Consider the following 24,639-nt stretch of genomic DNA (forward strand, 5'->3'; position numbering starts at 1 on the left):
TCTTCAGGCCAGGTAGTCCTGAGGCATGGTCCCAGGGCTCAGGTCCTCCGGGAGGGAGAGGGAGAGAAAAAGAATTAGAGAGAGCATACTTAAATTCACACAGGACACCGTATAAGACAGGAGAATTACACCATAACAGACTGACCCTAGCCCCCCGACACATAAACGATTGTGTGTGGGAAAGAGCGACAGAGATAAGGGTGTAGAGACTTGGGGGATGGTAAGAGACAGAGAGAGAGAGAGAGACAGAGACAGAGAGTAGAGCGTGTTAGTGCGTAAGCTACGAGATCCACAGAGAGAAAACGAGAGAGAGGGGAGAGCGCTGGAGACAGAAACAGCGACTGAGGATAGCGGATAATGGACTGAGTGAGAGTGAAGACACAGTTCTCCACAGGTCTTCCATCTTCTTATCCATCACTGGAGAGTGAGAACAAGATAACGGAGCAGAGGTTTTTTTTTCTCTTTCTGTTTTCCCTCTCAATCTCCATCAGTGTCTTGAACAGGATGACTGGGATGGGACTCTGACAGTGCTCAGCTACCTGGATACGGTGAGTCTCTCTTCTCTTATGCTTCCAGGCAAATACTAGAAGTACAGTATATTGCAGTTACATTATGTATATAGACTATAGCCACGTTTATACCTGGTTCTGACATGCACCCTTTGTCCTGATCTTGTCCTCATTCTGATTGTGCCGACATTTTTTGACAGGTGTAGATTATTAAAACACGCACTGTGAACTATTTTGTGTCAGATCTTACAAGTGAAAACTGGAACGATCAGGACAAGATCAGGACAAGATAAGGATGAAGGAGGCATGTAATCGGCAGGTATAAATGGTATAAATCGGCAGGTATAAAGGATTTAAATGCGGTTTAATACTTTTATTACTATGATGCTTGAACAGTCAACAATTGTAAGATGTTTTCTGTACGGTTATAGCAGAATTAGACAGAGAACTGTCAATATGATGCAATGATAGTCGGCATATAAGAGGCAGATGCATGCATTAACATGTCCCTGTGCAAACACAAACCCGCAAGCGATGCGAACACCAAGCTGTCATGTCATACTATGTCATATCATGACCTTGCCCGCTGGAAAAGGTATAGAACACACTATGATTTCCACTGTCTGTCTGTCATATTCTGTGTTGTTCTTTGAAATCACTTTCATTCAATTTCCAAACCACTCAATTAACGTTGTTTTAATATTACAAAGCATGAGCATGCGTTTTCTGTGATTTATCTTAATGATAGATTTTTTTTTAAGGGGAAAAATGTGTCTGGTTAAACTTTGTAGTGACTGGTCAAATTTGGGCATTCACGAGCCCCTGCGGCTGGTGGAACAAAAAGTTAATTTCCCACTCTGATCTAGTTACACCAGACAAAAGGAAACAGTTCATTCGCTTTCCTGTAGCTGTCAATACAGTTTAAGATATGATTATTCCAGTTGACGACAATGTTGTTGACGATGCTGACAGTAACACCTGCACAGACAAACTAAATGCAAATGATGGTCATTGGGTTTGTTCATTAGGACTGAAATAATTAGGTAATGAGAACAATCCCCCCATGTTCTTGTCCCTACAATAAACATTTCATAACACAGACAAACATTCTCAGAAAAACTGAAAATTCATAGCTTATGCTATTCTCATCTGGAAAAAAAATCCATGATCGATCAATCAAATAAATCCATAAATGATGACATGTCGTCAGCCTCTCCGATGCACATGACATCATGATAAATGGATGTACCAATACCCATCACATGTGACTGGTCAGGGCTAGTGCTGCTGCATTACCCAGACACGGGAACCGAATCAGTCGCTCAACCAATCAGAAGACTGTTGACAGAGAAGTGGTCATGTCTATTTCACATATGGAGTGGTCCCTTCATGTTATCGTGTCCCTGCTTTGATGCTAGTTGGGCCAAAGAGCAAATTGTTTATTTATTTGAATAATGAATTACTCGAAATCCTGTGACTTCAAGTGATTCTGGACAATCTACATAACGTCAGAGGGATGCTTTCAAAAAGGGAGGAGAGAGAGAGAGAGAGAGAGAGAGAGAGAGAGAGAGAGAGAGAGAGAGAGAGAGAGAGAGAGAGAGAGAGAGAGAGAGAGAGAGAGAGAGAGAGAGAGAGAGAGAGAGAGAGAGAGAGATTAAAAATACTCAATTACTCGTCTCTTTCGTTGAAAAAAAATGTATCTTACTATTTTAAGATAATTGGTCAATTGATGCCTCACAGTTATTGATTGATTAGATGGTGCAATACTAGCTCACTCAACAACAGAGGAGCGGTCCCCATTGTATCACACGGTGGCGGTTACTTATTTCCGTAGGCACATCCTTGATTTGATGGACACTAGCAGGCACAATCCAAAAGGGACTGTCCACGTCATAGCGTATGATCACGCAGACATTAGGTAGCCTATAGTAGCTCTGTGGGTGGTTGATTACACTAATGATTGCGGACGCAGTTCCCGAGGCTAAGACTGAACCTGCATGGGGTCTGATAGTGAGCCTGGAAATGGGGAAGTTATGGTCCATGGACTGTGTAATATGATTATGAGACTGATGATGTACACCACGTATACCTGTGGTAAGTGATAGTGAGTTTGTGGTCTGTAAACATGAAACAATATGGCTACTGATGATTTACTGTTAGCGTCTATGTCTATAATAATAATCTCTATATTATTATGTCTGATTCAGTGTCCATGGAAATTGGAATTGGTTTATGACAGAACTGTAGTTTGTAACGTATTGAGTTGGGTTTCTGTGACATGACAGTGACTCTATAGTGTACGATACTGAGTTTGAGCTCTGTGACATTAGAGTGAGTCTACGGAAGTCTGTGGTATTTGATACTGTGTGGGTAGTTTGATATGGTGCGAGTGTCGTCAGTGAGGAGCTGAATCAGTGACAGTAATGTGTGGGTCTGTGAAAGGGTCTGTGAAAGGGTCTGTGAAAGGGTCTGTGAAAGACATCCATGCTGTGGAGTGAAGAGCATGACTGGATAACGGTGTACAGGACATTGTAGATAGACAGCAGCTCAAACAGCAAGACAGACTCAAGCTACAGTATCTTACTTCTGACAGTGTCCTAGAAAAATCCATGGTGTCGTGCATATAGATATTACTTTAAAAGAGTGAGTGAGACCTGCATATAGTGTTTGTTTTTTGAAATATTTTTTGAAATATTTTTTTACTTTATTTTCGCAGTTATGAAATGCTCTGATCAGAGACCTGTATAGCTACATCTATCTTGAAGGTACCTTTCTCAGACCTTCAACTTGACGGTATATAGCTTCTCTATTTGCCTAACTACAGTACATAATATGTGGTTGGTTAGCAAAGGTTAAATGTCATGTTTGACATCAAATGAAGTTGCCGCTGCACCAAAATATGAAATGAATTAAGGGGCATTTCATTCATTCTACAGCACATCTGTTAGGAGTGTGTATCGGAGGCAAAGTCAGGTGCAGGAGAGCAGAGTGTAGTGAACAGGCGCACTTTTTATTCCGATCAAAATGACAATAAAATGTGCCCAAAACACGGAACATAGACAAAAAGTAATGCGCGTAACAATATCCACAATATCAAAATACACATAACACAAACAATCCTACACAAAGACATGATGGGGAACAGAGGAATAAATACATATGAATTGATTGGGGAATGAAAACCAGGTGTGCAGGGAACAAGACAAAACAAATGGATACATGAAAAATGGAGCGGCGATGGCTAGAAAGCCGGTGACGTCGACCGCCGGACGCCGCCCGAACAAGGCGAGGAGCCGACTTCGGCGGAAGTCGGGACAACATCTAGGTTGCTTATCTTCTGACTAATATGATTATGGAATCAGAAAATCCTGTACTGGAAAATGTACAGCCCAAAAGGATTTCAAAGTCATTTCAGTATGTAATGCAATTGAAGACAGCGAGGAATTGGAATTGATCTTGGTGGTCCAAGATTTTGCCAAAATTGTCCACCACATTTCTCACAAATCAATCAAGAATTCAGTTATATTTCAATTACACTATAGCAATGATTAATACCACAAAATAACGTATTGAAAAAGATACTTTGCGTTTATACACGTTGAGTCTTGCAAATGAACCACCTACCTGCATGTCATGTGACAACTCTTCCCCGTGGATGGGGATGTGCTTCAGACCAATAAGAATAATGATAGTTAAGATAATAGGATTAAGCCAATACTTCACTGTGAGAGAGACCGGTTCCACTTCAAAGACTATGTCTCATGTTGTTTGTCTGTCTCCATTCAAGACTTCGACTGTCACCAGCCTATTAGAATAAAAGCATGTGTAACAGGAAGGAGGACAACGTGTGCTCTCCGGCTCTCTTTCATTGTCTTCTTAGCGCTTGTCATTCGACGGCGGGATGAAGGAGAGAATGCAATTTCCTTGTCAAGACCCTGATAGCCAACCAGCAGCACAAAGGATGCATGCACGTGCACAGACATGCACTTCTAAACACACACACACACACACACACACACACACACACACACACACGCAAACAGACTTTTATGAAATAATACAGTGTCAGAGAGGCTTTCACACGCCACATATTTCTCTCTTTCTGATTGCTCTGTAAAGACATCAGAGGATAGTGTTTTCATCGATTCCACTTCCTTCAAACACTGTAGAGAGAGTACCGGACACAGTAACCCTCTAAAAAGTCATTCATAAACCTTATGTACAAGTAAGCGTTTTTTTTGGTGGACTTCGGGAATGTGACTGAAAAAGTGCCTCAGGCCTTGAAATGATGATTTAAAAAAAAAACTGATTGAATATATATATAAGGGGATATCGGTGAACAAATGTTGTGGTCAAGGCTACGCCGGCGCCAGTGCAGTGAGTGGAGTTTACTCAAGTGTTCAGAAGTGCACATCGGACCGAGAACCTAATGCTTAAATAGGTAGTTCTTTACGAGTTTTAGTTCAGAAAAAAATCTCTCCTCAGAAGCGGCAGTTACATTGATGGTAAGAACAGCTTGATTGCCGCAGCAACATCAGGGAAGCTGGACAGAAGAGATTCAAATACAACAGTTCTGCAACATCTTCTTAACATTCTCCTTAATTGGCGGCATCAACATATTACAGAAAGAGATGAACTGTATAGGAGGCTCTGGGGACAGGTCGTCTGGATACTGGACAGACAATAAAATGGCAGATGCAAACAGATGATCATCTTTAGCGGGGGGGAGATTAACTATGACCTTGCGGGGGTCCAGAGAAACTGCGTTTGTTATGCTGGTGAATGAGGACCCAAAAGCGACTTAATAGAAACAGAGTCTTTATTCCAGTCTTAAACAAAAACCGATACTCCTGGATATTATCTTAGGTAAATCCAAAACAGGAAAACTGAAATCCTCTCGTCAGTAGAGAGGAACGACTGGAGACGCGGCCACAGACTGCAGGTCGCTTCGGGAAGGCACAGGCCGTAGCTGACATAGACACCTGCTCACACGCAGCATCTGAAGAAGGCAAAAACACGACAGGGCGGAACAAGGACACAGAACAGCAAACATCAAACAAGGATCCGACAAGGACAGAAGCGGAAAACAGAGGGAGAAATAGGGACTCTAATCAGAGGGCAAAATAGGGGACAGGTGTGAAAGAGTAAATGAGGTAGTTAGGAGAATGAGGAACAGCTGGGAGCAGGAACGGAACGATAGAGAGAGAGAGCGAGAGAGGGAGAGAGGGAGGGAGAGAGAGGGATAGAAAGAGGGAAAGAACCTAATAAGACCAGCAGAAGGAAACGAATAGAAGGGAAGCACAGAGACAAGACATGATAATCAATGACAAAACATGACAGCGTTACGCCAGTGGCTTGACTAAGCTTTTATTTTGTATATAATATAAATATTATTATTATATTTTAAAAAAAAAGTACCCTTTTTTTCCTCCCCAATTTCGTGGTATCCAATTGGTAGTTACAGTCTTGTCTCATCGCTGCAACTCCCGTACGGACTCGGGGGGAAACACCATACACCTGGCGACCGTGTCAGCGTGCACTGCGCCCGACCCGACTCGAAACCCAGAATCTCTAGTGGCACAGCTAGCCTTAGACCACTTCACCACTCGGGAGACTGAGCTTTTTTTCTACGTTGAATCACAGCACTTTTTTTGTGTTGTGAAATGCAGATATTGTATATGAGATGAGAAAAGGCCCTAGGCTCACAGAGTACCTTAAGCCAGTGGAACCATGCAGCGTGTACAAATGAAGGTCCCTTTTATATAGTTATTTTCTCCCCACAGTTCGTTTTCCCACTACTTTGTAATCTGCCCACCTGATTATAACAAAATACGGGGGAACATTTATGAAGGAGCAATTTCGGACGTATTACCATGATGTGGCTAGAAGCCAATTTGGTCCTAAATTGAGTAGTACGAGAAAAAAAATGAGGCGGGAGAAAATCATTAAAGCAGGAGATATGACCTTCTGTAGCATTCATTTTCCAAAGCAAATAGAATTATGCAGGACGCGAAAGGAAATAAGCCTTTAGAGCTGCCATAGAGGTATGGTAATGAAGCGGTGTGCGTGTGTGTTTGTGTTACATGATGGTTGCACAACTCATTTAGCATTTCAGAAGCACTATAGACATGACTAACGATGTACTGCTCAGTGAAAGATCAACATGGACGTTTGACGGTATTGGTATGTTTGTATAATCTGTGCTGAGCCTTGACCAGCTAGCCATTACCAAATCCTGCACCGCCTATCGGATAGTTTATGATTATACAATGTCCATTCGGGAACATAAAACACCATTACATTGCTGTCAACTTCAAAGGTGACGTCATTTTAGCACACTCCGGTGGACACACAATCAGAGATCAGTGCTACTGAGTGGTTCTACTGCCTGTCTCCTGTGAGTCAAGGTGGATTGAACTTCCAATTTCAGGAGCAGCGTCGCTTTGACACACACACACAGAGAGACACAGAGAGACAGAGAGAGAGAGACACAGAGACACAGAGACACAGAGACACAGAGAGAGAGAGAGAGAGAGAGAGAGAGAGAGAGAGAGAGAGAGAGAGAGAGAGAGAGAGAGAGAGAGAGAGAGAGAGAGAGAGAGAGAGAGAGAGAGAGAGAGAGAGAGAGAGAGAGAGAGAGAGAGATTTCATACATTTCAGGCAGAGGGTAAAGTGCTTCTTTGTGGAGATTTCAATGCAAGAACAGGTTCTGAGCCTGACTACACTGATGCGGGAGGTAACCACCACATATTTGGTCACCCCTCCTTGTACAGCAGCCCTATTATAAATAATAGAAACAGTCCTGACCAAATACTGAACAAAAATGGGAAGGAGTTAGTGCATCTCTGTCGAGCCTTAGGCCTGTACATGCTTAATGGTAGAATCAGAGGGGACTCTTTAGGTCAGTTTACTTACTGCTCAGCTCTTGGGACAAGTGTAGTCGATTATGCCATCACGGACATTGACCCCTCCTCCATTAGTGCATTCACTGTCAGACCACAGACACCATTGTCAGATCACAGTCAGATCAACGTGTTCTTGAAGAAATTAACCGGCAATATTCATTCAAAAAAACTGCCCAATAAACTATTCAACATAAACCAATCATACAGATGGGCTCCAAACAGTGCAGAGAGATTCATTGAAACATTGAACTCAAAAGAAATGATGAACTCTATACAGTTTTTCAATAACTCACAATACCAAAACAATAAAGATGGTGTCAATTCGGCTACTCTAAACATCAACTGCATATTCCAAAAAGCAGCATCGAAAGCAAATTTGAGAAAACCAAAGAAATGCAACATCAGAAACAAAAAACAAAATGTTTCTGACAAATGGTTTGATAATGAATGTAAAACAATTAGAAAACACCTAAGACAAATGTCAAACAAAAAACATAAGCAGCAAAACAACCCAGAGCTACGATATGAATACTTTGAAACTCTGAAACAGTATAAACATACACTGAAATGCAAGAAACTGAATTATACCAACAAGACACTTGATGAAATTGAAAACGCAATTGACCAAAATCAGTTCTGGGACATGTGGAACAATTTAAGCACAACAAAGCCACAAGAATTAGCCATACAAGATGTAGGAATTTGGAAAACTTATTTTGATAATCTATACAAAAACATCCCACAAAAAGACTTAAAACAGAACCAATTAGAAATTAAAGAAAAATTGAACATCCTTGAATCAGTCATTAAAAATAACCAAAATCCATTAGATTACCCAATAACCCAACAAGAACTAAATGAAAAGCTCAAATCTATTAAATCAAAGAAGGCTTGTGGTCTAGACAACATCAGAAATGAAATGCTGAAAAACAGCACAACTGAGTTGCAAAATGCTGTGCTTAAATTGTTCAACATGGTTTTAACTTCTGGCTGCTTCCCTGATGTCTGGAACCAGGGGCTCATCTCCCCTATCCACAAAAGTGGAGACAAATCAGACCCCAATAATTACAGGGGAATTTGTGTAAACAGTAACTTGGGAAAGGTTTTCTGTAGCATTTTGAATTCAAGAATCCAAACCTTTCTTCAAGAAAAAAATGTAATAACTAAATGTCAAATTGGCTTTCTCCCTAACCATCGCACTACTGACCATATATACACCTTACACACACTAATTAATAAACACGTCCACCAAAAAAAAGAGGGCAAAATCTTTGCTTGCTTTATTGACTTTAAAAAAGCATTTGATTCTATTTGGCACGAAGGGCTATTCTACAAAATTCTACAAAGTGGGCTTGGTGGTAAGGTGTATGACTTAATAAAATGTATGTACACAGAAAACAAGTGTGCAATAAAAATCAAAAACCAAAGAACAGAATTCTTTTCACAATGTCGAGGTGTGAGACAAGGCTGTAGTTTGAGTCCAAATCTTTTCAACATTTATATCAATGAATTAGCAGACATGTTGGACCATTCTCCAGCCCCAGGACTCACACTATTTGACACAGAGGTGAAATACCTGCTATATGCTGATGACTTGGTACTTCTATCACCAACCAAAGAAGGTCTTCAACAGAACATTAATATTCTAGAGCAATATTGCCATAATTGGGCCCTGGCAGTAAATTTCCCAAAAACTAAAATCATGATTTTCCAAAAACAAAACAGATGTCAGAAACACAAATATAAATTCACCCTGAACAACACCATAATTGAACACACAAAAAATTACACGTACCTTGGTCTGACCATATCTGCATCGGGAAACTTTAATATGGCAGTGAATGCACTCAAAGAAAAAGCCCGCAGAGCATTGTATGCAATAAAAATGAAATTATTCAAAATCAACATCCCAATTAGAATTTGGACCAAAATATTTGACAGTGTAATCCTACCAATAGCTCTTTACGGAAGTGAGGTTTGGGGGCCACTCAATAAACTGGACTTTAAAATGTGGGACAAACATCCAATTGAAACCCTACATGCAGAATTCTGTCGGAAAATCCTACAAGTCCAGAGAAATACACCAACTAATGCATGTAGGGCAGAATTGGGCCGCTTTCCAGTAATAATGAAAATACAGAAAAGATCATTAAAATTTTGGCTACATCTAAATTCAAGTCCAAATTCGAGTCTGCAATTTAAAGCACTTCAAACCCAAGAGCTGAGCCCAGAAACGAGCCCTCTCAGTCAGCTGGTGTTGGACCTAACCAACCAAGCTGACACCAGCACTGCTTCAAAACAAAGAATTCCAATAAACAAAATCATGAACCAATCAAAGGACTCATATTTACAACATTGGAAAAACGAAACAAAATCCCAAAGCCGACTAAATTGCTATCTGACCCTAAACAGAGAATATGAATTGGCTGAATATCTCTACTCTGTCAGAGATTCGAAGCAGAGACAGATCCTTACCAAGTACAGGCTGAGTGACCACCGATTGGCAATAGAAACCGGCAGACATAAAAAGACATGGCTACCCAAAGAGGAGCGTGTATGTGGTCACTGCACGACAGGGGAGGTAGAAACAGAGATGCACTTTCTCCTTTACTGTGATAAATATTCCTCACCAAGAGATTCATTATTCACAGAAATGACTACATTTATTCCAAATTTTAACTTATTAAACCCAGAGGAAAAACTAAAAATACTCATGGGCGAAGGAGCAATGGCTCCTCTTGCAGCCAAATATGTATTTGCCTGCCATAGCCTGAGGGACACTGAATAATAACATCTGCATAGTAAGCAGTAACTTACTTATTATGACTGTTATTGTTTTTACTGTTATTGTTATTAGTATTATTATTGTTGTTTATCATTCCAAATAGTAATGGTATGGGTGGTAATGGTAATGATAGCAGTTTAATGATGGTGGTGGTGGTAGTGGTGCATTACACCATACATAACATTCGACTATTGACTGTTACCATTTTATTGTTACTATTTTTATATTTAATTTTGTATTATTATTTACTGCCATTCTATATTATTATTTGTCATTGTTTTAATTGTATTACAATGTATATTGTATACATTGTTGCTTTGGCAATATTGACACAATGTTTTTCATGCCAATAAAGCAGCTTGAATTTGAGAGAGAGAGAGAGAGAGAGAGAGAGAGAGAGAGAGAGAGAGAGAGAGAGAGAGAGAGAGAGAGAGAGAGAGAGAGAGAGAGAGAGAGAGAGAGAGAGAGAGAGAGAGAGAGAGAGAGAGAGAGAGAGAGAGAGAACGAGACGAAGGAAACAGGGAGAGAAATTGAGTGTTGGAGAAATAGAGGAACAGGGAGACAGATGGAATAGCAGGGGAAGAGAGATGAGGTGAGAGAGGAGTGATGGAGAAATAAATAGTAAGGGGTGAGCAAGGCAAAGAGAGAGAGAGAGAGAGAGAGAGAGAGAGAGTGAGAGAAACAGCAGGAGAGAAATTCATATATGCAATGGTTGTAATGTATCCTGTATGAGGGTAGCAGTGATAAGGTAGTAGATGTATGCCTTTGTGTCGACCCCAGTGTAGTGTGAGAGCCTCTGAGCTCTATTTGTCATCAGTAACAGTGTTGAAGCCCTTGTCTAACTGTGGCCCTCTACTATCGTGTCTCAGAGCTGGGTTTAATTCCCTTTGGGTTCTACAGCATGTGAGATATTGTCCAGCTGGGATCTGATGCTGTTACTTTCTTGCTCTCTTTCTCTCATTCTCTTTCTCAGCCTTTCTCTTTCCCTCATGAAAAAACATCCTTTGCGTATCATTCTGTCCTGCTGTTTGTCTCTCTCTTGCTTTCTCTCGCTCAGCCTTTCTCTCTCTGCCCTCTCCCTCATGCATTTACACCATTTGCGTGTGTCATTCTCCTGCTGTTTTTATCTCACGCTCTCACCCTCTCTCTATTTTCTCTGTGTTTCACTCGCTTGCTTTCTTTTTCTCTCTCTCTCTCTCTCTCTGTCTTCTATCATTGCTCGAACGTAGGCTTCTTATCCTCTCTTCTCCAGCTGTCTGTCTCCCCTCACTCTCTCCTCTCCTACGTTCATCAACATCTGTCTTGCTGAGTGTTCAGAGAACAAGCTTGGCATAAAAACTCTCTTAGATTTTGAGCGCTTGACGTCAGTCTTCCCCTTCAAAGCCCTACATACACCCTTAGAAAAAATACACTCTGGTGCTACATACACTCTGGTGCTATCTGGAACCAAAACGGGTTCATCAGCCATCCCCATAGGAGAACCCTTTGAAGAACCCCTTTTGGATCCAGGTAAAACTATTTTGGTTCCAGGTAGAATCCTTTTACACAGAGGGTTCTACATGGAACCCAAAATAGTTCTACCTGAAACCAAAAAAGGGTTCTATCTGGAACCGAAAATGGGTTCTCCTATGAGGACAGCCGCAGAACCCTTTCGTAACCCTTTTTTCTAAGAGAGTAGAGCCTCTATTGCTAATCCAAGATCTGAATTATTTCACGTCCTGTTCTAGTTAACCTATATCTACGCTTCCTCCCAGACAGTGCATCATGTTCTACCTCTCCGCTGTGGGTACAAGATCAGATTGCCCTCCCCAAATCCTAACCTTAACTATTAGATAAAAAATGACTAATTTGACTAATTTGAAATCAGTCTAGGGGCAACTTCCCCCTATACCTTCAGCTCAACCCTGTTAAGCGTGCTCGACAGTCTAGCACCACATTGAGTAGATATCATCACCGGTGACAAATTGGCACCATGACTCAGGCAACATGGAAGGGAAGAAGGTGACACTAAAAGAAACAATAAATTATTTGAGACAGTTGGTGATAGAGATCAGCAATATAACAAGCCCCAGTGTTTATGCTCTCTTCTTATCTGTACTGTTCCTTCTCTCCCTGCCACTCACACAGACAGTCATAAATGGGTAGACACCTATACACACACACACACACACACACACACACACACACACACACACACACGCACACGCACACGCACACGCACACGCACACATCAGACACTCCCATATAGAAAACGCAGTGTCACGCGCAGTCTCTCACACACACACACAGCAGATGTACAGTGAGTATACCAAATATTAGGCACACCTTCCTTGCACCCCTTACTTGCACCCCTTGCACCCCTTACTTTGGATGTCGTTTGGTGGACCATTCTTGATACACTTTTGAGCGCGAAAAACCCAGCAGCGTTGCAGTTCTTGACACAAACCGATGCGCCTGGCACCTACTACCATACCCCGTTCAAAAGCACTTAAATCTTACACAATCCATGTCTCAATTGTATCAAGGCTTAAAAATCCTTCTTTATTAACCTGTCTCCTCCCCTTCATCTACACCGATTGACATCAATAAGGGATCATAGCTTTCACCTGGATTCACCTGGTCAGTCTGTCATGGTGTTCCTAATGTTTTGTATACTCAGTGTATGTTTCATTTCTCGCGCCGAAACGAGATGGCCGCCTCGCTTCGCGTTCCTTGGAAAATATGCAGTATTTTGTTTTTTTATGTGTTATTTCTTACATCGGTACCCCAGGTAATCTTAGGTTTCATTACATACAGTCGGGAGGAACTACTGAATATACGATTAACGTCAACTCATCATCGTTCCTACCAGGAATATGACTTTCCCGAAACGGATCCAGTGTTTTGCCTTCCACCCAATACAATGGATCTGATCCCAGCCGGCGACCCTGTGCGACGCCGTAAAAGGGGCAAACGAGGCGGTCTCCTGGCCAGGCTTCGGAGACGGGCACATCGCGCTCCACTCCCTAGCATACTACTCGCCAATGTCCAGTCTCTTGACAATAAGGTTGATGAAATCCGAGCACGGGTAGCATTCCAGAGAGACATCAGGGATTGCAACGTGCTCTGCTTCACGGAAACATGGCTAACTCAAGAGACGCTAACGGAGTCGGTGCAGCCAGCTGGTTTCTTCATGCATCGCGCCGACAGAAACAAACATCTTTCTGGTAAGAAGAGGGGCGGGGGGGTATGCCTTATGATTAACGAGACGTGGTGTGATCATCATAACAACACACAGGAACTCAAGTCATTCTGTTTGTAACGGCAGTCCTCCTCCTCTTCATCTGAAGAGGAGGAGTATTGAGGGAACCAAGGCGCAGCGTAGTGAAATGACATATTTTATTAACGAAAACACGAACTTGACTAAACTAACAAAAACAACAAACTGTGTAGACAGACCTAGACGACGAACTTACATAAAACAAGAAGAACGCACGAATAGGAAACATAGACTACACAAACCGAAACAAACCGTAAACAGTCCCGCGTGGTGTACAGACACAGACACGGAAGACAATCACCCACAAACAAACAGTGAGAACACCCTACCTAAATATGACTCTTAATTAGAGGAGAACGCAAAACACCTGCCTCTAATTAAGAGCCATACCAGGCAACCAAAACCAACATAGAAACAGATAACATAGACTGCCCACCCAAAACTAACGCCCTGACCAATTACACATACAAAAACAACATAAAACAGGTCAGGACCGTTACAGAACCCCCCCCTCAAGGTGCGAACGCCGGGCGCACCAGCACAAAGTCCAGGGGAGGGTCTGGGTGGGCAGTTGACCACGGTGGTGGCTCCGGCTCTGGACGCTGTCCCCACACCACCATAGTCACTCCCCGCTTCTGTCTTCCCCTCCCAATGACCACCCTAAAACTAACATCCCCTAAATAAACGGCCAGCACCGGGAAAAGGGGCAGCACCGGGAAAAGGGGCAGCACCGGGACAAGGGGCAGCACCGGGACAAGGGGCAGCACCGGGACAAGGGGCAGCACCGGGATAAGGGGCAGCACCGGGATAAGGACCAGCACCGGGATAAGGTCCAGCACCGGGACAAGGGGCAGCACCGGGACAAGGGGCAGCACCGGGACAAGGGGCAGCACCGGGACAAGGGGCAGGTCCCGGCTGATATGCTCAGGCAGATCCTGACTGAACGGCTCTCGACGCTCATGGCTGGCTGACGGCTCTCGACGCTCATGGCAGGCTGACGGCTCACGACGCTCATGGCAGGCTGACGGCTCTCGACGCTCATGGCAGGCTGACGGCTCTCGACGCTCATGGCAGGCTGACGGCTCTGGCTGCTCATGGCTCTCTGACGGCTCTGGCTGCTCATGGCTCTCTGACGGCTCTGGCTGCTCATGGCTCTCTGACGGCTCTGGCTGCTCATGGCTCGCTGGCGGCTCTGGCAGATCCTGTCTGGTTGGCGGCTCTGGCAGATCCTGTCTGGTTGGCGGCTCTGGCAGATCCTGTCTGGTTGGCGGCTCTGGCAGATCCTGTCTGGTTGGCGGCTCTGGCAGATCCTGTCTGGTTGACGGCTCTAGCGGCTCCTGTCTGGCAGGCGGCTCTAGCGGCTCCTGTCTGGCAGGCGGCTCTAGCGGCTCCTGTCTGGCGGACGGCTCTGTAGGCTCATGGCAGACGGGCGGCTTTGCAGGCTCATGGCAGACGGGCGGCTTTGCAGGCTCATTGCAGACGGATGGCTCAGACGGCGCTGGGGAGACGGATGGCTCAGATGGCGCTGGGGAGACGGATGGCTCAGATGGCGCTGGGGAGACGGATGGGATGGCTCAGATGGCGCTGGTGAGACGGATGGCTCTGGCCGGATACTGCGCACTGTAGACCTGGTGCGTGGTGCCGGAACTGGAGGCACCGGGCTAAGGATAAGCACCTTCCTACTAGTGCGGGGAGCAGGGACAGGGCACACTGAACTCTCAAAGCGTACTCTATATCTGGTGCGTGGTACCGGCACTGGTGGCACCGGGCTGAGGGCACGCACCTCAGGACTAGTACGGGGAGAAGTGACAGTGTGTACAGGACTTAGGAGACGCACAGGTGGCTTAGTGCGTGGGGCCGGAACTGGAGGCACCGAACTGGATACACGCACTATAGGGAGAGTGCGTGGAGGAGGAACAGGGCTCAGGAGACGCACTGGTAGCCTAGTGCGTAATGTAGGCACTGTAGGTACTAGGCTGGGGCGGGGAGGTGGCGCCGGAAATACCGGACCGTGCAGGCGTACTGGCTCTCTTGAGCATTGAGCCTGCCCAACCTTACCTGGTTGAATGCTCCCGGTTGCCCGACCAGTGCGGGGAGGTGGAATAACCCGCACCGGGCTATGTAGGCGAACCGGGGAAACCATGCGTAAGGCAGGTGCCATGTATGCCGGCCCGAGGAGACGCACTGGAGACCAGACGCGTTGAGCCGGCCTCATGACACCTGGCTCAATACCCAATCTAGCCCTACCAGTGCGGGGAGGTGGAATAACCCGCACTGGGCTATGCACTCGTACAGGAGACACCGTGCGCTCTACTGCGTAACACGGCGCCTGCCCGTACTCCCGCTCTCCACGGTAAGCCTGGGAAGTGGGCGCAGGTCTCCTACCTGCCCTTGGCCCACAACCCCTTAGCCCCCCCCCAAGAAATTTTTGGGAGTTACTCACGGGCTTTTCGGGCTTCCGTGCAAGACGCGTTCCCTCATAACTCCCGGTAGCCTCTGCTCTCTTTTCCTCCACTCTCCGAGCTGCCTCCAGCTGTTCCCATGGACGGTGATTCACTTTAGCCCATGGTCCTTCTCCGTTAAATATTTGCTCCCAACTCCACAAGTCCTGTATACTTCCCCGTTGCTCCAAATTACGCTGCTTGGTTCTGGATTCTTGGTGGGTGATTCTGTAACGGCGTTCCTCTCTCTCTTCATAAGAAGAGGAGGAGTAGTGATCGAACCAAGGCGCAGCGTAGTGAAATGACATATTTTATTAACGAAAACACGAACTTGACTAAACTAACAAAAACAACAAACTGTGTAGACAGACCTAGACGACGAACTTACATAAAACAAGAAGAACGCACGAATAGGAAACATAGACTACACAAACCGAAACAAACCGTAAACAGTCCCGCGTGGTGTACAGACACAGACACGGAAGACAATCACCCACAAACAAACAGTGAGAACACCCTACCTAAATATGACTCTTAATTAGAGGAGAACGCAAAACACCTGCCTCTAATTAAGAGCCATACCAGGCAACCAAAACCAACATAGAAACAGATAACATAGACTGCCCACCCAAAACTAACGCCCTGACCAATTACACATACAAAAACAACATAAAACAGGTCAGGACCGTTACACTGTTCACCTGATCTAGAACTCCTCACAATAAAATGTCGACCGCATTATCTACCAAGGGAATTCTCTTCAATCATAATCACAGCCGTATATATTCCCCCCCAAGCAGACACATCGATGGCCCTGAACGAACTTTATCTGACTCTTTGTAAACTGGAAACCACACACCCTGAGGCTGCATTCATCGTAGCTGGGGATTTTAACAAGGCTAATCTAAAAACAAAACTCCCTAAATTCTATCAGCATATCGATTGTGCTACCAGGGCTGGAAAAACCCTAGATCATTGTTATACTAATTTCCGCGACGCATATAAGGCCCTCCCCCGCCCCCCTTTCGGAAAAGCTGACCACGACTCCATTTTGTTGATTCCAGCCTACAAACAGAAACTAAAACAACAAGCTCCCGCGCTCAGGTCTGTTCAACGCTGGTCCGACCAATCTGATTCCACTCTTCAAGACTGCTTCGATCACGCGGATTGGAATATGTTCCGCATTGCGTCCAACAACAATATGGACGAATATGCTGATTCGGTGAGCGAGTTCATTAGGAAGTGCATTGACGATGTCGTACCCACAGCAACGATTAAAACATTCCCAAACCAGAAACCGTGGATTGATGGCAGCATTCGCGTGAAACTGAAAGCGAACCACTGCTTTTAACCAGGGCAAGGTGACCGGAAGCATGACCGAATACAAACAGTGTAGCTATTCTCTCCGCAAGGCAATCAAACAGGCTAAGTCCCAGTACAGAGACAAAATCGAGTCGCAATTCAACAGCTCAGACACAAGAGGTATGTGGCAGGGTCTACAGTCAATCACGGATTACAAAAAGAAAACCAGCCCCGTCGCGGACCAGGATGTCTTGCTCCCAGACAGGCTAAACAACTTTTTTGCCCGCTTTGAGGACAATACAGTGCCACTGACACGGCCCCCTACCAAAACCTGCGGGCTCTCCTTCACTGCAGCCGAGGTGAGTAAAACATTTAAACGTGTTAACCCTCGCAAGGCTGCAGGCCCAGACGGCATTCCCAGCCGCGTCCTCAGAGCATGCGCAGACCAGCTGGCTGGTGTGTTTACGGACATATTCAATCAATCCTTATCCCAGTCTGCTGTTCCCACATGCTTCAAGAGGGCCACCATTGTTCCTGTTCCCAAGAAAGCTAAGGTAACTGAGCTAAACGACTACCGCCCCGTAGCACTCACTTCCGTCATCATGAAGTGCTTTGAGAGACTAGTCAAGGACCATATCACCTCCACCCTACCGGACACCCTAGACCCACTCCAATTTGCTTACCGACCCAATAGGTCCACAGACGACGCAATCGCAACCACACTGCACACTGCCCTAACCCATCTGGACAAGAGGAATACCCATGTGAGAATGCTGTTCATCGATTACAGCTCAGCATTTAACACCATAGTACCCTCCAAACTCGTCATCAAGCTCGAGACCCTGGGTCTCGACCCCGCCCTGTGCAACTGGGTCCTGGACTTCCTGACGGGCCGCCCCCAGGTGGTGAGGGTAGGTAACAACATCTCCACCCCGCTGATCCTCAACACTGGGGCCCCACAAGGGTGCGTTCTGAGCCCTCTCCTGTACTCCCTGTTCACCCACGACTGCGTGGCCATGCACGCCTCCAACTCAATCATCAAGTTTGCGGATGACACTACAGTGGTAGGCTTGATTACCAACAACGACGAGACGGCCTACAGGGAGGAGGTGAGGGCCCTCGGAGTGTGGTGTCAGGAAAATAACCTCACACTCAACGTCAACAAAACAAAGGAGATGATTGTGGACTTCAGGAAACAGCAGAGGGAGCACCCCCCTATCCACATCGACGGGTCAGTAGTGGAGAAGGTGGAAAGTTTTAAGTTCCTCGGTGTACACATCACGGACAAACTGAATTGGTCCACCCACACAGACAGCGTCGTGAAGAAGGCGCAGCAGCGCCTCTTCAACCTCAGGAGGCTGAAGAAATTCGGCTTGTCACCAAAAGCACTCACAAACTTCTACAGATGCACAATCGAGAGCATCCTGTCGGGCTGTATCACCGCCTGGTACGGCAACTGCTCCGCCCACAACCGTAAGGCTCTCCAGAGGGTAGTGAGGTCTGCAGAACGCATCACCGGGGGCAAACTACCTGCCCTCCAGGACACCTACACCACCCGATGTCACAGGAAGGCCATAAAGATCATCAAGGACAACAACCACCCAAGCCACTGCCTGTTCACCCCGCTATCATCCAGAAGGCGAGGTCAGTACAGGTGCATCAAAGCAGGGACCGAGAGACTGAAAAACAGCTTCTATCTCAAGGCCATCAGACTGTTAAACAGCCTCCACTAACATTTAGCGGCCGCTGCCAACATACTGACTCAACTCCAGCCACTTTAAAAATGGGAATTGATGGAAATTATGTAAAAATGTACCACTAGCCACTTTAAACAATGCCACTTAATATAATGTTTACATACCCTACATTACCCATCTCATATGTATATACTGTACTCTATATCATCTACTGCATCTTGCCATCTTTATGTAATACATGTACCACTAGCCACTTTAAACTATGCCACTTTATGTTTACATACCCTACAGTACTCATCTCATATGTATATACCGTACTCTATACCATCTACTGCATCTTGCCTATGCCGTTCTGTACCACCACTCATTCATATATCTTTATGTACATATTCTTTATCCCTTTACACTTGTGTGTGTATAAGGTAGTAGTTGTGGAATTGTTAGGTTAGATTACTTGTTGGTTATTACTGCATTGTCGGAACTAGAAGCACAAGCATTTCGCTACACTCGCATTAACATCTGCTAACCATGTGTATGTGACTAATAAAATTTGATTTGATTTGATTTGATGTTTAGCTTCGGCTTTAAAGCCGCAACAGGTGACACAATCACAATATCCATGCGGTTCACGCTCCTTGACATATCAGACACATTGTTTACACATTTCGTAGTGTTGTGCAATCTCACCGCTTTACTTTCGGTATTCTGTGGTATTCTGTGTCTACTAAATGGCATATTTATCTATATTTATTTATTCTACTATTATATATTATTATTATTATTATTCTACTACTATATTATTTATTCTACTCACAGTGAGTAGAATAAGTTGACTTTTAGATGAACCATGATTGCCCCCTCCCCTTACTACCGTAATAGAGGAAAACTGGCATTCAAACAGCGTTTCATATTCCAGCCACGAACGCAATTAGCTTCCTGCTTCCTATAGACTGGGCCCGTTTTTGATGTTCTGTTGGTTGGAGAGTGGAGGAGAGGGATGGAAAGGCGGACGGAGAGGGAAGGAGGCGGAGAGGGTGTTTGTTCAGTCCATATTCCTATATTTTTCTTCTTTTCTTGTTTAGACAGCCGTGAACATCTCAACTGTTTTATTTTTTCCTTTCTTTTTTCCTTAGATGTTTGCTCATTGTAAGAAAGTAAACAAGTGTCAAAGGTGTCTCTCTGTTCTCTCGCATTCGCCTGTAATTGGACGAGGAGAGCAGTGACCTCACTCACGCACTCACATACTAACAAGCCAGGCGATACATGTGACAGATGTATTTTCCCCTCACTTTTCATTTTGTACAAACACAACAGGGAATTTTTTGAATGTCATGTCGGCGTGACATCTGGGGAATACGGAGGCGAAATGGAATCCTAATTTAAGTTCCGTTCAGGTTCAGAGAGACCGCAACGCCTCCGTATTTAATCATACGCTATCGAAGGAATAGACTTGTCTTTAAAATAATCACAAACTGCAAGCGAAACATGAATGAAAAGAACAAACAATGCCATTAATTGCTATTGACATGTGATAGCTGCCTCTTATGGAAAGAGTTCTTAGAGCCAGAGCTCTTCTGATGTTTTGTTTGGAGTTCCTTCAGAGAATAAACAAGTGATTGCTCTTTTGTGTTTTCTTACAGGCATCCTGGAGCCAACTCAAAGAAAATGGGAGTGTAACGTATCCCGGGGAAGAGCTCATATCAAAGCCAGGAATTGTCATGTACTTGTTCAGCCGGGGTATAGCGACTGAATGACCGCCCGTGAGAACCCGCTCCCCTCTATCGCCACGGAAACAGAAACATGGAATGGTGAAAGTGTCGAATTCCCCACACCACTTCTTACCAAAGACCACTCCTGATGAGTATGCCATTCGACCAGCTGGGATAAGCCAGACAGAACAGGGCAACTCCCAACCACTCCAGGTCCAATTCCTTCCAATAGGACGTTCTAATCAAGAAAAAGGAATGTTCTCCCTTGGCGAGGTTCCTTGTGTTTGAATGAGACCCAGAAACCTCACCCTGATTTAAATTGAATAAAAAGAACCACCTGCAAACAGATGGGTAATAAGATGTGAGTTTATTTGTGAATGAATATGGAATGTTACACATTTGGCTGCCAAGACTTCATCCGTGGATGAGGGCGTTTCAGCCTGAGGACACAAATTGCTTCAATATCTTCAGTCAGTGGAGAGTAAAAACTACCAAGGCTGGGCTTTATAATGAGAAATCCATGAGAAACAGAGCAACATGAGAACTGAGAGACTCAAGGACTCTGGTTTTGTTTAGGTTAACCCCCTCTATGTTGCATGTGGACCGTGAGCTCGGAGAACAACACTTTACAGACATTACGTTCTCTCCTGTCTCTTCAGAGCTGCACCTCTACAAAAAGGAGGATCTCTGATGCTCCCACTGCTCCTTCATCACTCCTTTTTTGACCCGTTTGTCAAAGTAGTGTAACGGAAGTCAACGACACTTTAGCGATTAACACCAGAAAATCAGCAAAAAGCAGAAGTGAACTTTAGGGTTCCATCATGAGAAGAATTCTGCTCTATCCATTATTTTTGAACCAATTATGAAAGGAGTTTAACAGAGATCCATGATACATTACACTAAACGTTGGTGTTAACAGAGAGCCAGCTAAGAGCATTGAGAAGAGTACTATACTCTATAATGGGACTGAGAGACTCGCATCAGTAGGTATGGCAGACTGGACTGAATAGGAAAAACTTAGTTCCAAGGGGCCTAGGAGAGGCAAAAACTGAGGTAAAATGGAAAACATGGCCACCAACCGGACCGGTGACTACCCAGAATACCCCACCGGCCTACCCTACAACTCCAGTCTAGACTATGAGGACTACGACCAGGAACTTGATGCCAGTAAGATCATCATCCCCTCCATCTACGCACTGGTCTGCTGTGTGGGTCTTACAGGCAATGCCATGGTCATCTATGTCATCCTCAAATACGCCAAGATGAAAACCGCCACCAATATTTACATATTAAATCTGGCAATTGCAGATGAACTGTTTATGTTGAGTGTTCCGTTCTTGGCGACATCAGCGGCTGTACGTCATTGGCCGTTTGGCTCGCTCATGTGCCGTCTGGTGTTGAGCGTGGACGGCATCAACATGTTTACATCTATCTTCTGTCTGACGGTGTTGAGCGTGGATCGATATGTGGCCGTGGTTCACCCTATCAAGGCTGCCCGCTATCGCCGTCCCACCGTGGCAAAGGTGGTCAACGTCTGCGTGTGGGGCCTCTCGCTCCTCGTCATCCTCCCCATCATCATCTTTGCTGACACTGTCCCGGCGCAGGACGGCGGCGTGGACTGCAACTTCCTGTGGCCTGAGGCTGCATGGTCAGTGGCGTTCGTGGTGTACACCTTCCTGCTCGGCTTCCTGCTTCCTGTAGGTGCTATCTGCCTCTGCTACTGCCTGATGGTGGCGCGCATGCGTGCAGTCGGGCTCAAAGCCGGTTGGCTGCAGCGAAGGCGCTCAGAGAAAAAGATCACGCGGATGGTGTTGTGCATTGTGGCGGTCTTCGTGCTCTGCTGGATGCCCTTCTACATCGTCCAGCTGGTCAGCGTGTTCCACCGCCCCCCGGACGCCATGGTCACCCAGCTCTTTGTCATCCTGAGTTACGCCAACAGCGGCGCCAACCCCATCCTCTACGGCTTCGTGTCCGATAATTTCCGGCGGTCGTTCCAGAGGATTGTGTGTTTCCGTTGGTTGGAGTCTGGGCTGGACGGAGAACAGGTGGACTACCGTGCCGTAGCTCTGAAGAGACAGGCCACCAATGGACAAAAAGACTTCCCTAAGGAATGTCTGGCATCTGATATGGTGTTCCGGAATGGGACATGCACGTCACGCACTACTACACTGTGACTGGAACCAATAGTTGTAGATGATAAAATACAATGCCACACGGTGAATGATAGGATAGCAACGTATGGCAACGAATAACACCACCCATGAACAATGAGTGAGGCCAGTGGTTGATTAGGACGACACATGTCTTTTGAAAATAAAGTAGATGTTCACATACTGTCTGCTGCTCTGAAATGTGACAATTATATGGGCTTTGTTTTTCCCACTGGATGAAGAGCATTATTTAACTGTAGCACAGGAGAATGTATGCACAAAATAGAGATGTTAGATGTCAGTGTGATGGATGACTGACTGCAAGCCAAGTCAAGTGATGTTTCTCATACTGAGGTGGTGCAGCTATGACAAGTTTATCATTTTGACTTGGTCTTTTACCTGGAGTTTAGAGCACATGTGTTTGTTTGACCTTTGTCCTTCTGTCTGTAAACCTATTTATTGTACTGTATATGCTATATATGTAATTATGTATTTATTTATTTGGGGTTGGATGATCAGCCGAAACTGCCTATGCTTAAGTACATGGGCAATAATGGATAATTGTCTGAATCATAGGGGTTGTAAAGCATTAATGCCCAATGTCTCTGTTGAGTCCTGCTGTGTTCTCTCTGTTGCTTTCACTTGCTCAAACACATTCATACAAGCAGCCCAAAGGGACAACTGTAAATAGCCGAGCTGAAATAAATGTTTCATTTGGAAGTGTGGTGATTATGTTTGGAAAAGAACGGTCCACTGATGGTTTTGACATTCAAACTCTGTCAGTAGCACAGAAAAAAAATACTCTCCACATTTTTTCGAAAGGAACTGCAGTCAGTCAGCTTAGAAAGCAGTTGTGATCATTTTTCACATGGGCTTCGTGAGGCAGAACGCTCCTCTGACACACACACACACACACACACACACACACACACACACACACACACACACACACACACACACACACACACACACACACTGCCTCTGACAGACACTCACAGATGGTGTCGCCCACAACTCAGCAGCAAGATAACATGCCTGCTGACACAACACAGGTATGGGGTAGAAAGAAGTGAAAAACACCTGTTCCACATTATACAGTGATTGTGAATACTGAATTGGCTACAGGGGCAAATGAAGGCATGCAACGCCTGTCGTCACAGACCGTTCTATGATTATAATGGATAACAGGCTTGTGGCTTAAACGATTCCATATTATCTGTCCAATCGATTGGCCTCACATCGCTTATGGAACGATATCGCCGTGGAGATGGCACAATGAATTAATGAGATTGTGTCTGGCTATTAACCCTGCGAGGTACGGACCACAGGTGGACCTGGCCAATCAGGAAGCAGTCAGAAACCAATCAGAAACTCCACGTTAACGCTATCTCCTCGCTCCAACAGGTAACATCACTGTAACTAATCTAGTTTAGCCATAACAGCAGAGCAGAGCCTCGTCCTCACGTCCTCACGCATTTTGGTAGGCCGTCATTCTAAATAAGATTTAGTTCTTATGTTGACTTGCCTAGTTAAATAAAGGTTAAATAAAAATGAGCACACACACACACTTTCAATTCAATGAGAGCAGCTTTGATTCAATGAGAGCAGCTTTATTTGGAACGACTGTAAATAAAGTGCCTCAGTGTTTTGGACAAGCACCGCAGCGACTCTTCATCTGTGTGTTCGGTCATAATAAGACCCTACAAAATGCTCTGCGTCACGTTTTTGACAATATTACACAGGGGTTTTGACTAGGGCCAGGAGTTTTTCCTGGTCAAATGATCAGGAAAAACGGATCCACATGATGAATTATGACTAGGGCTTGGAGTTTTTCCAAGCCATGTGACCTGACTAGGAAAAACTTCTGGTCGTTAAGTCATAA

At 44.9% G+C, this 24,639-nt stretch overlaps 1 protein-coding gene across 1 annotated transcript; it reads left to right on the forward strand.

The window, feature by feature from the left end:
* Positions 1–23,477, forward strand: LOC139561412 (somatostatin receptor type 1-like). The gene is made up of 2 exons (XM_071378477.1): positions 1–548; positions 20,539–23,477. The coding sequence occupies exon 2, from the start codon at positions 21,666–21,668 to the stop codon at positions 22,779–22,781; it is 1,116 nt and encodes a 371-aa protein (XP_071234578.1). The 5' UTR covers positions 1–548; positions 20,539–21,665; the 3' UTR covers positions 22,782–23,477.
* The last annotated feature ends 1,162 nt before the right edge of the window (positions 23,478–24,639 follow it).

Source organism: Salvelinus alpinus, chromosome 31, assembly GCF_045679555.1.
Source record: "Salvelinus alpinus chromosome 31, SLU_Salpinus.1, whole genome shotgun sequence".
Classification (NCBI taxonomy): Eukaryota; Metazoa; Chordata; class Actinopteri; order Salmoniformes; family Salmonidae; genus Salvelinus; species Salvelinus alpinus.